The sequence below is a fragment of the Meleagris gallopavo genome, chromosome 2, assembly GCF_905368555.1.
Source record: "Meleagris gallopavo chromosome 2, MGAL_WU_HG_1.1, whole genome shotgun sequence".
In the NCBI taxonomy this organism is placed as follows: domain Eukaryota; kingdom Metazoa; phylum Chordata; class Aves; order Galliformes; family Phasianidae; genus Meleagris; species Meleagris gallopavo.
In genome coordinates, this window is record NC_139405.1 from 57,022,589 (window position 1) to 57,041,442 (window position 18,854).

The 18,854-nt window shown below is 35.9% G+C and overlaps 2 protein-coding genes across 5 annotated transcripts in view; one reads left to right on the forward strand and one right to left on the reverse strand.

Annotated features, from left to right (window-relative positions):
* Positions 1-18,854, reverse strand: part of TMEM200A (transmembrane protein 200A) — a 52,331-nt gene that overhangs the window by 22,446 nt on the left and 11,031 nt on the right. For 2 of the 4 annotated variants that reach the window (XM_085217312.1, XM_085217310.1), the window contains exon 2: positions 12,047-12,116. The exons of the other annotated variants lie outside the window; for them this stretch is intronic. The gene's annotated coding sequence lies outside the window, so the exon portion shown is untranslated. The remainder of the gene's footprint in view (positions 1-12,046; positions 12,117-18,854) is intronic. 4 annotated transcript variants of the gene reach the window in all.
* LOC146544991 (uncharacterized) overlaps positions 439-18,854 on the forward strand; it is a 33,204-nt gene continuing 14,788 nt past the window's right edge. The window contains exons 1-2 of the mRNA XM_085218434.1: positions 439-478; positions 992-1,065. Coding sequence (XP_085074560.1) covers positions 439-478; positions 992-1,065 — 114 coding nt within the window. The remainder of the gene's footprint in view (positions 479-991; positions 1,066-18,854) is intronic.

Here is an 18,854-nt window from a genome sequence, read left to right on the forward strand (position 1 = left end):
TGATTTTCAGCAGTGCAGGCTACATTTATCCTTCCCCATTCCTTTACAGTGAACACTGTCTCCCATTTGCATCTGTGGTGCAGCACTGCTTAACTATATGCTCTGCATCAGCTTTTTGTGCTTCAGTGAATCAGTCATCAGAAAAATAGTGCTTTAAAAAAGCAAGGGCAATAAGAACAAGATGAATGAAAGGCAGGTAAAAACTCAACATATTTTTTGGACAGGGATTTACTGACCTAGATTTGTATAAGGCTGCAACAGGTATGTACTATTCAGAACATCTTTATTCTCGTACATATTTATTTATTTTATTCTTGACAGTAATGTGGTTCTTCTGTAGCTCAGTTTTTATGAACCAGTTTTATTTCACTGATAATGAAACCAGGTTACATCCAATGAGTGTCAAGTCTTGAGGGCTGATTTTAGCCCCATGGGATGATGACAAATAATTTGTTTACTCCACTGGCTCATGTAAAAGGTAAGTAATAGATGCTGTTTCAGGCTAAAAAGTCCTGATTCATGTTTCTTAACCATAAAATCATAAACAGACCTCAGCATACTGGAACTTACTCTTAGTCAGTATCATGTTCCAGAATGTCTGGAACAGAGCTATGAAAATGTCATCAGGAGATTATCACCAGTAGTATCTATAAAACATTTAATGTGTGGTTCCCCTCACAGACATGACCAAAAATGTAACAAAAAGCTTAGGGCAAAATTCTGAAGAACTATGCAGAACCTTTTTTAGAAGTTACCTGTGAACCTTCATTCAAAAAGGAAATTGAGTCTCCAGACTACTTGGATGTTTTTGACACTTTTAGAGTATGAGCCTGCAAACAAAGCAAGTTTTAGCTTTAAGCATTTGAGCACTTCAAGTGTCCAGTTCCCATCTATTAAGTGGGCCACAGCTCCTTTGCTCTGACCCTACAATGCTACCCTCAAATTCCTATTTACTAATCGCTAAGTAATTAAGTTCTAACTGTTCCCCTAGACAGCTATCCTTTCCTCAACCCTGCCTTCTTCACGCTTATCAGTTTTACAAAGAACTGGTTCATAAAACTTCAGGTAAGCTTTCAGTTGATGAACTCATATCTTGCTATCTATTGATCTGGGCTGTAGGGCTTTACCCTCTATCAGTCTTTGTTAATAGAAAAAGGTGGAAAACCTTTTTAAACCGTTTAAAGAACTATATGTCAGCTGTATTGTTTGCTTTAATAATATGCTTTTAAGGTGATGCTGTCATTATTTTAGACAATTTTTTTCTAGCTTTCAGTATGTATTTCAGCAGTCCAGAGTGGTGAACTAAAAGTAGATTCAAAATATGCTGAATTATGCCTAAATTTAAAAATTCCTCCTTTAAATTGGAATAGGCTTTATGTAACAACAAAACACAGGATGCATGTTTGTGCATGTAAGGAAACTTCATTAATTCAGAAAGGATTAGCAAAGTGACTATTAAAGATTTATCACTCCTTTTCATACTGGCCCAGTCTAATTGAAAGGTCTTTCAGTTTTCAACAACACTTTTCCTTGCAATCCATACACCATCTCTGAAATTCTGAAGAATTCTCTAGAAAATTACGAAGGAAGGAAAAAAGACTAATAAATCATAAATGTTCTTGGAAAATGGTATTATCAAATATTACTGTGAAGTATGATCAGCAGCAATAGTTTCTTCACAAGCTATCTGTCAGGTGAATATTCATCCTGGTGAGTTGGCATCGATATCATTAACATGCTTAGTAACAGAAACATTGAAATATATGAAAATTCAAAACTATGAATCTTTCTATTGTCATACAAATGATTACACAAGAGATACAGTAGAGCATATTAGATTTAGTTTTTATCTGTTTAAACAAAAGGAAAATAAACAAATAAGGCTTTGTTTATTTTTCCTTACTGAGGCTGCTTTGCTGAAATATTCAAGCTGGCCCCTAGACACTGTCTTCTTCATAAGGATCGCTTCACACTTAATATTCAACTGCTCAGTAACCATTAATTGTGTTTCTTTTTCCACACAAAATTAAAATGAAACTCATGCTTAGTACCATGTCAAGTAGAACACTTCTACAACACAAACTCTTTTCAATTAAATGAAAATGTTTCCTCAACTCTTTTAAAATTTCTCTCCAATGCTGCTCCTACAGTCAAACTAAAATCTAGACAGAAAACAAGTAATTTAGTTCCTTTACTGATGACAAAGATAGCACCAGGTGTTGTTTTAAAATGTTCAAGACCAGAAAAGATCTCAAGTTCATTACATTAAAATCAATATCATTTTATAGTATCTTTTAATTATTCTACTACCTCCATTTTAAAAGTAAAGTATTTTTTTCCAATCCTCCCACTGGGAACACTCTGACCTTACATCTAGAAATACTCTCCTTGCTTCCAGCTCCATTTTATTCCTGGACAGTTTGTCCTTATTTGTTTTTGTGCCACATTTTCTGAGACAGTTGAACCCAACTACATTTTTGAGACACGCTGTACCTGATATTCAGATAGCTCACTGCTGTTTCTCTCTCTAATGAAATAATTTGTTATGATTTTTTTCTAAATTCTCAATGGTATTAAGCAGGACAGATTCATCATTTTCTAAATTCTCTGAGCACTTCATTGATTGATCCACCAATACATTTAAATGCATACTGAACGTCAAGAATCTGAATATTGAAGCTGACCTTGCCAGCATTACAAGCTAAAATGCTCCCTGCATTGCTAGGTGGAAGCAATATCCTCCATAATTTGCAGACTGATGCCAATACAGCAGGAAATCAGGATTGGATTGGATCCTAATAATTTCCTATTGCTTTCCCTGAGAAATCCTGCTGACATTTTTTGTATAAAAGATCTACTCAGAGATGCTAAGGAGCTCACATAAGCAAGTGCTGTTGAATGGGAGTGGTTTTTTCAGCTGGACTGAAGGAATTAAAATTTCCACAGTTTCTGCAATTTATTTTTTTACTAATTGATGAGGACATTTGTGGAAAACTCTTGATCCTGTCATGCACAGTTGAAACAGGGCTACATTTTCCATCTGTTTCCTTTTGCTGATTTCTGGGTTGTTTGGGACTTTGATTTTTCTCCACACTGCCCTGTATTTTCCTCATTGTCAGCTCAGTTATCTTTTGAAACTATTTAACATGTTTAACAACTATGATTAACTACGATTACATAGAGACAAAAACAAGGCTAGTCTTTCCAAATCCTGAAGACATTTTTACTCAGCTAACATACATAGCTATCTTCAACAAACACTAAATAGCTCGAAGTCTTTCTCTAACCATGAGCACCTGATTCCTTCATAACAGAGAATACACAATATTTTATATTCCAGACTACAAGTTGATAATAACATAATGAAAGCATATATATCTGCTGTATAAAAACTCACAAAATCCACGTTCAGGACAATTGTCCAGTTGTAACAGATAAATCTGTAGCAACTTGACTATAATGCAGATAGAATCTTGATAATTTCCCTAAACTTTATTTTTGAAAACCACACTGGTGAATTATAGCAGCAGCATGCAAAACTCATAACTTCTGCCTATCACGTAGCAGCACTTGCAAGAAGCCCTGCGCTGGGAGTTGCAATGCATACAAACAACAGAAAACAAATTTCTCCCTAGTTATCTTTCTTATAACATAAAGTGACTTTGTTTTAATATTCACTGTAACTGCTAGAAATACCCTCAGTATTTATCTGATCTTTTGAAGCTTACAAAGTTTTTTATTTTAAACTTGAAATATGAAGTATAGTTTCCTTTGACTAGTTGTTATTTGTTTACTGTAGTCTAAATCTCATGTAGGTGAAGAGAAAACACTCTCAAGGCTATCTCATAGATCTTCTGTAAGAATATCTCATTGGAAGGGACCCACGAGGAATTTTGAGTCCAGTTCCTGGCTCCACATAGGACCACTCAAAATTCAAACCCTATGCCTAAGAGCATTGTCCAAATGTTCCTTGAACTCTGGCAGATCGGGGCCATGATCAGTGCCTTTCAGAGCCTGTGCCAGTGCCCAATCACCCTCTTGGGGTAGAACCTTTTCCTGCCTAACCTGACCTTCCCCTAATTAAGCCCCACATCTTTCTCTCCTTTTACTCATCAATTTGTATATGTTCATCTTGTGTTCTCTTACATGTCCGTTACATCTGAGGACCAGTCTTTCCAGTAGTTTCTTCCAATAATTTTGTCCTTTATGGGAACAGTTCTTATGAAAATGTTCCCACTGCCATTCTAAATCCTGTTTCTTAGAGTCTTCTGTCTCTTCCACTACCAGTTGCCATACATCAGCACAAAAGAAAAGTAGATGTATACACCTATGCTAGACTGTAAACTATGGGGCAGACAAGCTGAACATGATTCTTTGTTGTCAACAGGCAGTGCAGGATTTCACAGCTGATTATGTACATCACTACCACTATAATGTAGCAATGCACTCCTTCCCATTTTGCATTCCTTCAAGTTGACAATAGAATAATAAATCAATTAAATTGTGAATCACTTATAATAAATTAATGGGTGCTTTTTACGTGTTTTCTGTTGCTAGAAGTATCTAAAAAAATGAAGCAAAAACTCAGAATGACATGAATTAGTTAAATCCTTTCAATAAATAAAAAATAAAACTTACGTTCAGTTCCTAATCATTGGACAAAACTGGCATCACTGGAATCATTCTGACTGATATTTGCAAAGTCCTGTCATCAGAACTGTACTCTCAGGAGAACATTATTAAAACTAAAATAAATCTTCAGACAGAGAGATTTAGATGGACTCTTTGCATTAAACATAAACACATACATTTTCTTGAGTGACTGCCTGAGTCCAGATGCCTCAGATTAACAAAAATTAAATTCTCTTATCAACATAGCCTAAATACAGATAAAGAACCTACTGTGTGCTCTCATAAATCAAATAACAGGTACTTAAGAGAAAATACGTTGCATAACAGCAGTGAATTTAATTATTTTGTTTATCTGTGAACATTTATGTGAAGATATATATCTTCATATTTGCATCTTGACGTGACTAATGGAAGTACAGGGTTTCTCTGCATGTAATTCATTTTAACTTAATATGGCAACAACTGATTAATTTCATTTTCTGGTGTGGAGGGCACCCTGTAATATAGCTGATGTTGTTTCAGTTTCTCTGAACTTAATTATCTCCAAATAGAAGGCAAAGTAATAGGCACAATTTTTATCTTTTTCTTATCTCTGAACTCACCTGCTGTGAATTAGAACATTTTTCAAAGATTTATGGTTAAGCAAATGCTACTCTTACTCAGTGCAGAGTTTTCAACAGGAATTCTGCATTAGTAAGGCAAGTAAATTTTGATCTGGAAATGTCTGATAGGATTGTGCTTACAACAATTTATTTAAATTAAATTAGAAAGAGAAATACTCTACAATTAGAAGCCCAATCCTACTTTTCTAAGTACATATAAAAATATGATTAGCTTTTATTTAAATCTTGAATGTGTAAAGAATACAAAATGATGTTAAAGGATATAAAGTTTTTCATCTACCATGAAGTAGGGCTATGAATACCAAATAACTACCCTGTGGTCAAAAGACACTGATGATGAGATCTCTTGGATACTGAGAAAATATATTTACAAATGTACTCTCTCAATAGGGAACAAAGGTTTTTCTTAGCTCAATTTCTAATTGTTTTAAATAGCATTCAGAGACATTTCACATTATCACCTAAGTATTTTTCCATTCCATATTTGTGGAATGAAATCTTGAATTCTGAGGTATTATTGAAAATAATAAATTAGATGGGATGACTTACTCACAAGAACTAAAATGGCTGCGACACTACTGGGTAAAATTCTAACTATTAACATCAGTTGCAAAATTTGCATCGACCCTATCAAGGCCAAACACCTTCACTTGTGGAAGTTTATTTTGTGTGTATTTTGAATCATTCCTTTCACACATGCTGTTGTAACTTGGAAACTACAAAAAATGCGGACAACACAGGTAATGAAAAACAAGAGGCATGCAGGAATGAATTTTTTTAACAGTGGTACAGTTTTTCAAAAGCAAAATATGGCTATTTTAGAGGACATTCAGCAACACATGCAACACACTGCAGCATTCTGAATTTTTAGTTGCCTTTATGCTGGAAAACTTTAGGCACAGCAGCCCTGCAGTGATCCTGTAAACATAGCAATATAGAATGTATTTGGACTTTTATATAAATAACTTTCAGCTTTCTCATCAAAATCATAATCAACCTAAACTATTTCTGTGTCAAACAAAAGATTTTTTGTGTCTTATCACCAGTTTAAAAATATGAGAACTGCTCTAAAAATAATGCCTCCTATTTTATTATGTGGGCCCAGGACATCAGAGGAGGATGTCGGTGGTATGGCGGAAGAGGGTGAACCTTCCTGCCAATATTCCATTACATATTGTAACAGAAGGGCAGTCTGACAAAATGGCAACTGACATAGAAGTACATATGAAACAAACCGGAATTCCTCCATACAGAAACAATGGCACCCATAAATTGATCAACATTTGCTGAGTGTTAATGAAGACCAAAGAGTGGATGTGAGCACAGTGAGGCGGTCAGTGAAGCATCTTGGCTTGTCTTTTATGTTGCTGTCACCAATGCTCTGTTCTGAACAGCCATATAGACCCTTATGAGTGCAGCACACAGGCTCTTGTTCATCACTGGTGAAAATCCATGGCTAATCGTGGTGACTATGTTGAAAAAGTGTCTTGTAGCTGAGAATTTGCTCTTGCAAATAGTGTTATTGTGCTCTTTTGTATCTGTTGTAGTTTCCATGGAAATAAGAAGTATTACTTTCAGAGCCACCCACATAGCTATTTTCAGGCTGAATTTGGATATCATCCTTTTGAGAGGAAAAAAAAAAAATTTCATTTTCAGAACACCAAAACTATTTTGGCTGCTTCAGATTTTGTTTTTCAGTTGCCATTAATTTAAACCAAAAACCACTCCCTGAATTTAGTATGGACACTCATACAGTTGCTTTAAAAAAACCAAACAACTAAACCACCTTTTTTGTCAAATAGCATTAATTAGCAATGATGCTGTTTAATATACATGAGGTGCACTCTATTTTAGTTTCACCTCATTACAAATTTGTGACAATGATTAAATAAAAAGATGATGAAAAGAAACACTACAGCAGCTCTTCTTTCATATTATTGTCAACACTGAGTCTGAGTGAAATGTTTCACACGTAAAAGTGACTTTTTTAACCAAAATATTGCATGTAGGAATGACTCATGTTATAAATCACACAACTTTGTCGAATGAAAGAAAAACGTTGCACAGAACTGACATTTGTCTGGTTAAGAAAAATTAACTGTTTTTATGAAATGTGATTTTGCTCTTCCTGGATCATGTTGCTCTTCAGAAACGTTTTTACAATACATAAACCATTTTCAGATGCATGTATTACCACCTGTCACAGATTGCAGCAAAGATTGCTCCCTGAGGTTTTCCAAATTCTTGTCTTTACTACAGAACATCCTACAAGCTTGCCAAGAACTGGAAAGTTGCTGCCCAAATACAGTAGATTTATTAGAAGTGCTGAAGATATTTATGGCAGTGACCAGTTATTTTCCCTTAATGTATCTCATTGTTCTCTCACTGTAAGCTACTCCTGGTTGCCAAAATTTTTGCATATTCCTGTTTGCTGGGTTTTATGGAGACTGGAATTTTAAGCAGAAGCTGCAATGCTACTTCAAATCAGAAAGCTCTACCAAATGGATATTCTTTAAGGGAAATTGACTTTCTAAACTTTATTTTCACTACAATTCTACGTCAAACAATACACCATCCTATCCTAGATAGAATGTTGCTAAGGAAAGCTTCCTCACAGGATATTAAAGTTTATGGCAGCCTGCATTTTCCTCCCCTTCAGAGAAGGCCATATGTGCCCACTGAAACTCCACCTGCTGCATGGGGACTTCAGAACACTATTAATTGAAACTCCATTAAAGTTCTTTTTGTTCCTTGTTTTGAGCTTCCAGCCTGGGATCATATGTGGGATGATAAGCAGAGGAATAGAACAGATGGAGGAAACAGATGCCATCTCCAGACACAGGTGAAAGGCTATGGTTAAATTCACGATCCCACAATTGCTAACTTTCTCCCCATGCTTCATCACAAATATCCCTGGCACTGGCAGATGTCCCCTGTACCTACCCCAACTATAACTGATACCTCCATTTCCCACCTTTGACACTAGTAACAATATTTAGCTTTCCGATTATGAAAGTTACTTCAATTTGTATAAAATACCCTGTGTATAACTGCAAATACTTGACATGGGATAAATGTTAACAAATAAAATATCACTTAGAACTGAGGTCAGCATAGAATGATAACAATTCTAAATGACCTTCAATTGAAAGCAGTAGCAAAACTACTATAATAATTGGTACAGGATTGGCCTATAAATTTCCAGGGATCAACATTACAATGTGCTGTGCACTTTGGCTCTAGGTGATCTGAAATTTTTAGCCTGCAACACATCATGGGGAGAGGAAGTTGGTTACACGGTTGCCAGACAAAAGGCAAATAACAAATTCCATTTTCAAAAGCTAAACTGCTTAGGAAAGACTAAGGCAAAGAAGAGGAAAGCCTGAGCACCTGTAATTCAGTTATCAAGATATTCAGATTCCAGATCAGTGATTTTTGAACTTCTAATGTTTTTAGATGCCTAAATTTTTTCCAATGCAACCTCCTCTAGAATTTGTTTTCTTATTCATCATTCATGAATATCTTAGAACGTGTTCATAGCCTGTTCTTTCTACTCCCCTTGCAGACCAATAATCACATGCTGAAAACCACAATTATAAACTCAGGAGACAAAATGACTGACTTTTAAAAATAAAACTAGTTACAGTTTTAGTGGAAAGGTAACTTCTCATGGCCAAATCCCATTGTCCTCATCCCATAGTATGCTCAGATCTCCAAAACTTTTAAGGCCTTGATGGACTGCTACTGAAAGTCATTGCTCAAGCTGGTCTAATCGCTCTCCACGTCTCCACCAAGTATCTCCTTAAATCTTCCCAGCAATCTGTTATTCTAACAGCCAGATGTCTTAAACAGTCACACTTGTGCTAAGAAGCAGATCTTCCACACAGATGGGTCCAAGTCCTCCATGCTGCCTATGATTGAATCATGTGCTCCCTATACTCCCTGCTAGGAAACCCTTGGCAGTGCCTGAGATAGACAATTTTCTTCAGCCAAGATGATGTTTCATATGCATGAAAATGTGGAAAGTACTATAACAAATTAAGATATGAGCATACCTAATCAGAAAAATGAAAAGTGAAAATTAGAAGAAATCAGAGGTAATGAAAAGCCCAGTATGAAGCCTCTACTCACTAGAATAAAGCAGCCACATATTAACCTTAGGCTAGCCCTGAAAGTCAGTGAAAAAAAAGGAGATAATATCTATCTCTAAAAAGACTTTTTTCCCTGTTGTTCACAGGACTTTTAAAATTTATACTGAGCAACAACAAATGTACACATTGTTTGCTTATTATTCAATTAATCTGTGTTAGTGAATAAACAATCACACCTGATTTATTATTTTCGACAATGTCTCAGAATTCAAGATTCCATTCCACATTTGCGAAAAAACACTTAGGCAACAATGTAAAGTTTCTGAATGCTGCTTATCAAAATAGTTACATCTGCAAATAAATTCAAATACAGAACATCTGCATCCTACTATTGTAAAAATCCACAGCTGTATCTCAAGCCATACACATTCTCTCAGGTTATCTACTGAGATGAGGAAAAAAATCCAACTCAGCAAAGAAACAGTCTCTAAACAAAACTCCCCTTTAACAAAGATATTAATAAGATGTGAACAAAATTTAGTTCTTTAACATAATCAATACTTTTCTGGTTGAGGCTAGATGCTGTTGCTGTGACCAGTACAGGATATAACTATACCATAGAAGAAATTCTGCTGTGATTTACATTCCATTCAATGCAGGAATATTACAGTAGCTCATAAGAAATCACTCTGGAGCCCTTAATATTTGTATTACAAACAGCTCAAGTAAAATTGAGCAGTGCCACTTACATGAATACTTACTGTTAGTACAGATGCCTTCTAAACTTCTTAAGAAAAATACATCTTGTAACGCATAGTACATAATGCTGATTATACTCACAGATTATAAAATCCTTGAAAAGGCTCAAAAACAAGACATTCAGCATTTCAGATGTTTCCTTTGAATGCCTTTTGATGCTTTTGTAGAAGGTGGTGTTTTCTTACATCATTCCCTATCCTTCACTTCCCTAGATGCCATCTTCTCATTAACATCTGCCAACCTCTCCCTCCTTCCTCAAGAAGGGTCTGACCGCCTCTCACTTAGTTGCCAAGGATCTTCCAAATCATACTGCCATGTTTCTTTGTTAGTTCTTTAGGAGACAGTTGGACCTCTACACACTTCACCTTTCCCCATAACTCTCTGTACTTGGATCTGTGTGCCACTAATCCTGTCTGTCATATCTGTGCTATGTACTTCCTCCATTTATTTTATTTGAATTTCATTTTTTTTCCTATTTAGGAGATGAACTATTCTGGATGCCAATTTTAGTGGAAGAAATGTAAGATCTGAGATAGAGATCTGTTATGCCAAAAATGCTTGAAGTTGGCATCAATTAGCATTGTAACCACTATAATGTTTCCCATGCTTCTGATCTGTGCTTGACAGTCAAGAGGAGATCAGTGAAATAGAACAAAAGCATCTCCTCCATTTAACTTTATCCAGTCAAGGATGAAGTGCCAGCAACTGGGGGGATAGGTGAGAGGATTTAGGTAAGTCAGTCTCTACCAGCCAAAAGGAGGAAGAATCATAGGGATTTGGGACTTGGCTCTTACATCAACGTCTAATTGCTGAAAGCAGCACTCTGCCTACAAAAGTCTGTATGACTGGAGGTGTTTAAGTGCATGTCCCAGGGGTAAGCATTTAGCCTCGCTAGTGGTGGAACCTGCAAAAGAGAAAGCAGCAGCCATGTCCATTGGTCTGGGATGGAGACCTGTGGGATGAGACCTGTGGGAATGGCCACTCTTAACATTCCTTAACAGTTTGCTTAAAGCTAGTATATAGATGTCTTCAATCCTGCAGTCATATCAACATTGCTTAAGTAACATCAAGTAACATCTTCTCACATGCCCCATACTATGCCTTCCATTTTAAAAAACCTAATCCATACTGAGAGGAGGTCACCTTTCCCTGTAACATTGCTGAGAATTTTGGAACAGAATAGTAAAGCAACCCATCTTATTTATCACAAACAAAACACAAAGGTAAGACAAGGCATGCTATAAGTTGAAGAAGCTCATGCTTTGTTTAGCCATCTAGTTATTGATCTGTTAAATGTATTGACCTAAGTTGGGAGAAGAATTTAGCGAGGAAGAGATAGAGCAGCTAGTAAGTGCTAGGGTTAACATTCTTCTCCAGATTTTCCATCTGTCTACCAACTATGTTTTGTAAGTTCTGTATAACTTTCAATCATCTGTCTTAGCAATTCTGAATGCCCACATGCGCTCTGAAAGTACTTGACAAAAGGTTAAACTTTAAGTTCAAGCAACAGGAAGCTGTCATCAGTTCAAATGGGATCAGAATGTGATATGTGATTCAATTTTTTTTTTTTCCCTTGTCAGTAATGCCTGATGTTTGCCTTGCTGCCTTTTCAAAATAACTTCTACTAGGGTTTATTATTTATAAGCTTAGGAGTCTTTGGAGGCTGTCCATTCCAAACCCTAAGAGATCCATTCTTGTTATTCATTTTTAAACATTCGTGCTTCAGCATTAAATTGGCTTATTAAAGAATACAATGATAATTGCTGTGGAACTTAAAAATGCTGATCTTTCATAACCCTGAAAAGTAAAAGACTCATTTTAATGTACCCAAAGGAGTTATGGAACTGAAATTATTATTTCTATAGTGACAAAAGAATGCTTTATGTTTACAAATTTAGCATAAACTTCTACAGAGAGCCTAATTTGTAAATGTCTACTTACCTGCAGTAGCTTTCTTCTTCATTTTGAGGTCATAGAACTATTACAGTAAATTCTTCAGAGTTACTGCACACTGTATGTAAAATAAAATTACAGTCTTACAATTTGGATTTTGGAATTTGTTCATTACTGACAGAGGGAGAATGCCTTTAGTGAGCCTAAATTCCTGGAATTGCCTCCTTTAAAATCAGAGTGATTTTATGTGATGAAAGGCTGTTAGAACTGGCAAGAATTTGCAGAAGTGAGCCCAAAATACTACAGTTTTCTATTCTAGTGTTTGAATGGTGGGGAAAAGTTCTGTCATTCCATGGAAACTGGCAGATCTAATCATATGCAAAATTTCATATGGTTTTGCTTATCAACAAAACAGACGAGCTATATGATGTTTCTAAGTTGGTATTTTATTTGAAAGAATGACAACTTTCACAAGACAGAATGAGTCAAAAGGAGACACTTGAACAAAAAAATTGAATAAATATGTTTATAAGTAGTACTGTGTAAAGTTTCTACCATTTTTAACTTATGAAAATGATTTAGCCATGAAGTTATTAGCAGCAGGTAATCCACAGGCACAATAGCACCTATGAGCTTATTCATTAATCAGCACTACACGATGAAAAAAAACAAAGAAACAGCAGTCCATACCTCAAGTAGAAGTATTTGTTTCTTAAGCCTTAAATACATTATTTTTTTTTCCTCAATACTTTCAATTTTCCTGAAAAGTTCAATTCTAAAAAAATAAGTAAATAAAGAAGAACTCAATACTGCCTTTCATTCAAGTTCTGGTGATTGCAGAGAACAACCCCTTTTCTTCCTAAAGACACATCTGTGCACATTCTCCACAAGAACGGAACATATCTGTAGTTCCCCTGAACTCTCCCTACATTTTCACTTTCTCCTACAGTGCAATGACTATCCTGAAAAGTCAATCTTCAACATTAGTTAAAAAGATGTATCATAGAATCATAGAACAGCTTGGGTTGGAAGGGACCAGTAATATATTTTCATGCTCAGCAAGCTGACTGCAGTTAAGTATAGTGCGATCACAGAGAAAAATATTTTCCTTGAATATCCTTTTAACCTAGGCTTGTCATATGCTCCTGTAAACTACAAGCTTTACTTTGGCTTGCTTCCAGACCTCCTTTAAAACAAAACCTGAGCTCTCATTAGAAGGTTACTTTTCTGCGTTAGCATGCATATTCAAGTTCTTGGAAATAGGGCTGGTAAGTTCCTCACTTCCATAGAGAAACCAGGAAAATTCCTGTGACTTTTTTTTTTTTTTTTTAAATCAAAGTCACTCTAAAATATTAATTGTTAGAATGATATTCTGAGGTATATGATGAAAGCCACACATTGCCTGATGTTCCCAGAGAAGTGTTCTGCTTAAGACCGATGATAAGGTGCTCATCCAAAGCAACCTTAAGATAAAGCAAACTCTAAAGTCCACTAAATATATGCAGCATAAAGTAGAACACCTTAAAAATGCAAGTAAAACAACTTTTTATTACAGGGAGAACAAAGACTTAATAATATTACTAGCTCAGTATGGGTTCTCACTCTTCTCCTTAGCTTCCCCTGCTTCTACTTGCCATGACTCAGTTTTCTGTACCAAGACCTGAAGGGTTTCACACAGCATAGTACTGAACAGATTGGTTGGCTGATAAACATCAGTATATACAAATGCTAAAGACATCGTACTTAATTAATGCCTGCTATAGGTGAATGGTACTATAGCTTTTATAGAAGTAGAAATAAATAAAATGTACTTTATATTAATAATCAATGAATGTGAAGATTTCAATAAATGAAAATTAATGACTAAATCCTAATGTTCAGATAAAACTAGAAGTTTTACAGATAAAATTAGCATGTATTACCAAACATTTGGGTTTATAATTAGCATATACTTTACAACAATCATCAGACAGTCTCTGTTGTCAGGCCTTTGAATAGAGAACCAACATTTTTTGAGCAGATCATAAGTCTTTTCCCCTTTCATTACAAACCAGAATTGCAGCCTCTGGGCACAATTACATCATGCAATGAGGTGCCGTAATCTGAACTCTGAACTACAGCTTACAAAAACAAACAACAACAACAAGCAGGTAGAGTCCTACTGCCATGGATAAAACATCTCTTTTATATTTCTTCTTGCAGAGGTGGTATTTTCTCCAGATGGCATGATGCAAGTTCAGCAGATAAATAAAATGTCTGACATCACAATGTGTAGACAGAACCAACCACATTTTGCACAGCCAGCTATTAAATGAAGGGCTCTTATGAAAACTAATAGTCCTACCTTTCACATGCTGGTATCAAGCCCAGCCATTTGTCTGAGGAAGCTGCATCCTAAAGGAAGTGCAAGATAAGTCACTCCTTATGTCTGTTCTCACATTCTGAAATCCTGTGCTTATCCACATTCATTCAATGGGAGTTATCTGTCAGCATGTCTCAGCATGATTGAGAAAATCCTTATAAAACCCATGTGGTTAAGCTGGACATAGAGTGAACAGTTCTCAGGAAAGATCTTTATGCTCCACTGCTTTCCACTTGCTATTCCCTAATTATTTGATATTAACTTAGTTTTGGGGCAAGTGTATAAGTCCAAGTATCTTTGACAGCAAAGCCTAGCAATTTACTAACAGATAAGTGAAAGATCAGAATGTACAGTTATCAAAATATTTAAACTACATGTATTAAACATAAATTCTTAGATTTTCAGGAAAACTATGTTAAACTAGAATGTCCATTTTTAAATCATTATGAAAAATTGAGTCTCCACATCAAGGCTGCTTGATGTTCTCTCCATAAAGCCTCCCACTTTTCTCTGCTCTCAACACTTCAATGTAAAACGGAGCAATTGTTAACAGTCATTGCAGTTACATTTACTCCAGATGAACAGCTTTTGTAGTTAAAGTCAAACTGAGCATAATGAAATCTCCCATAGTCCACTGGGGGAAAAAAAAAATGCACACAGAATATGTCTTGCTTTCCTTTCCCTGAACACTAGAATGAAAAAACAGTTACAAAAATTTGTCATTCTTTGGCAATTCTTGTAGTCTCTCTGCAGATATTTTTCAAGGATATCTACTAAAGATGTGATCCTTCTTCAATATTTTTCTTCTACCTTCACCCTTCACTGATGCCTTCAGTTCACAAGAAAGATGAAATTTAACATAGGAAGAGCTTAATAATTACAAATGTTTTGCTTTGAAAGATAATCAAACCTGCAAATTATAGTGCTTAAAACTATGCAGATCTTTTAGCTATGGGCTAGGTATGAGAATGAACCATGATGGCTTGACATTTCCTGATCCAGTAGTTTTTGGAATTAATTCTCCCATGAACAAGAAATACTGAAACAATCACTGACCTGGAAAAGAGAAGGCTGAGGTGAGGCCTCATTACGGCTTTCCAGTGTCCAAAGGGAAATTATAAACAGGAGGGAAAACAACTTTTTACATAGATAGTATATAGATAGACAGTGATATGATAGGGGAATTGTTTTAAACTAAAGGAAGGGAGATTGAGATTATTTGTCAGGGGGACTTTTTTTTTTTTTTTTTTTTTTTTTTTTTTTTTTTTTTACTGAAAGACCAGTGAGATGCTGGAACAAGTTGCCCAGAGAGGTTGTGGATGCCCTGTCAATGGAAGTAGTCAAGGCCAGGGTGGATGGAGCCCTGAGCAATCTGATCTAGTACTAGATCTAGAGGCTAGCAGCCCTGTGGCAGGCGAGCTGGAGCCTGATGATCCTTGAGGTCCCTTCCAAACCAAATTGTTCTATGATTCTATGATCAATGAACATAAAGTGAGATACCGCACACTTTGATCTAACCCAGCAAATATACAACACAATAATTATCCTTAGTACTAACAGCAAGTATCAGTTGGAGACTTTTCCAACTGGTTAACTATCCCATAAGCATGTCAAAATTATTTTTCTGCAAACATGGAGACTTGTAATTTTACGTCAAAAATCTATCAGTTAGTAGCCCTGATGGACTTGCACTTTCGGTAACACTAGGCATAAAAACATTATTACAGCACATACAAGAGGCTTTAAGACACAAGAGGAGTGCACACTGCTGGGCTATCATTCCTTTGATTCCAAGGAGAAATAAGGTTCAGTTACTCCCAAACTGCTGAGCTAACATAACCGGGAATGCAGGCAGAAGCTCCATTTCACAGGGTGGAAGTCGTAACCTTCACAGAAGTGAGATACAGACAGCAAACCTCATCTCCACAGCCACTCAAAGTGCTCACAGATTCCTTTTAGAAAGGCTCCAGCTATATTTATGTCTAACTACATGTCTCTGAAGGGTGTAGACTTATTCACATAGAAAGCAAATACACTTCTTAAATCATTTAAATCACTGAATTATAGAATAATTTAGGCTGGACAATGCCTTCAGTAGTCATCTAGTTCAAGGTCCTGCTCAGTGCAGGGTTCACGCCAATGTTCAATCAGGAATGCAATATCCATTAATTTTCCTACAGGATGCAAAGGAAGATAAAAGAAAGATTTCTATTTCAACTTATAAACAGTTTAGAGAGTACTGAAATGTACAGTTGTGTGCCGAAGACGATTCAAATCTTTGAGTTATCAAAAATATTACGAAGTTGCTGGTATGAAGCACTGCACATTAAATGTAAATTTGTAGTGTGACAGTTGTCTCTGACTCGACAGGGTTTGCAGAAATTATCCAGCCTCATATCTGGAACAGTTCATCCAGAGTTCACTTGTGAAAGTCATCCCATGTCTGGTGCCCATATTATCTCAGGCATCACAATGGAGAACCACATTTTGTCAGGCAGGCTTGCCAGCATCAACTTAACTTTTGCCATGTATAAATAATGCCCTAAAGGCATGGTGTGGTGTATCTGGAGAACTTCAAAACTACTCAGCCATATTTGTTCCATTCACTATACCAAGCTTGTGCAATCTAAGTTTTATCCAAGGAGCTACACACAGAAGAGCAGCATTCTCTCTTCAATATCAGTCTCTCCAACATCTATTTACCGATACAGGTGGAAATTTTTGCCTAAAATAAACATTAAGCCATTATGTTTGACTAAATAATGAATTTAAATAATCAATTTAAAATAATAGCTTTGATGAAAAAGTATCATTTAAGCACAAATATACGACTGCTCCACAAAAAATAAACATACTCATGGCCAGGAAAGATCACTGCTGTCAGTATGCTGCATACATAACTAAGGATATTCAACTCTAATTTCTGTATCAAGCCTATAACTTCTCCTGGAGTTAGATCTTCCAGAAAGATAGCATTGATTTTTTTTTTTTTTTTTTTTAAAGAGACAACTCAGCTCCTAGAAGGCACTTTAAGAATTAAATCTTCTCACTATTAAAAATGTAACCAATTTCAATTGTTAATTTTTGTTAAAATATTTTGATTTCCAATACAGTTTGATGCACGAAGACAGTATCTAATGCTAAACTCTGTTCAGGCATCAATATTCACAGAGCTCTTCTCAGTCAGCATGCATAATATTGATTTGATTTTCTGTAGCACTTTTCATTCAAAGGTCTCAAAAAACCCTCATGAGTATTTATGACTGATAAGTCTCTTATAGAAATACCTCCATTTTGCAGAAAGGAAATGGAGGGAAAAGACACTAGAGACCATATTTTCCAAAGGAATAAAAATAATAAATGAATGAGGTGGCTGTGAACTTTTGGGAAGGCAGAATCAGGCAAGCTGTCCAAAGACACAGCTTACCTCTCCACAAGGCAAGAACAACACCCTCATCATCTGATATTCTTATGCCTCTGTTTCTGTAGTGAGACCACTATGATTTGAACATCTTATTTCTATATACTCTGTATAAGGCTTAGGTATACAGCATCACATTTAAAACAGCTCAGAAATGCACTGTGAATTTAATACTGGTGCTTCAATTACATTAACAGTACAAACTGTTCAGCACAGGAATGCAACAGCTTATTCTGCTTAAACAACTCTTTTTTTCTAAACCTGTTTTCTACAAGACCACAGTTTAAGCCTAATGAATCCCAACCACCATACTCACAGCCAACACAAATCCACCTAGGCAGCTGCTGAAATTCTTACCTGTGGCAGAGACAATGAAGACCTCAGCCAGTGCCTAGTGACACTGTGGGAATGGACATGTGCACACTCTGTCACCTCTTTTTGCATCCAAACTGGGGAGGAAGGGCTTTTTTTCTGGATCAATGAACACTACTGAGCAGATAAAGTGACTTAATAGGTTTACTCCAAAATGTAGCTAATAGCTATCAGAGCGCATTCTGAGAGAAGCCTTGTTAGCACAGACCTCTTACCTCACAGCCTCTTAACATGTGAAGCAGCAGGTCATGTCAGAGAGGGGAAAAAAATTCCAGTGCTTCCGTCCCGACAGATGGGACAGAAGCAGAAGAAGGAAAGTAAATTATCTGAACATTTCTACACTCTCTCCTACAACTTATTGCTTAAGCTGACTGGGATCAAAATGTTACTGAGATTTTTCTGCTATTTTGAGGTAGGGGATAGAGACTTTCATGAATGGGCAGCTCTTTGCCAAATGAACATCTGACCTTCTGAGATTTAGTGGCTTCAGACAGTCTTTCATATCACTTCTAAAAGTTCTCTAAAAAAAATTTGTCTCATACAATCCAGGACATCTTCTCCATTACACTGCCATTACAAGTTTGAGTATCACAAATAAGAAAATAAAAATAATCTATTTAATACATTGATTAATTTACTTAACCATTCATAATATTCTACTATAATCAAAGAAGGTAGATGAAAATAATCTTTACTATTAT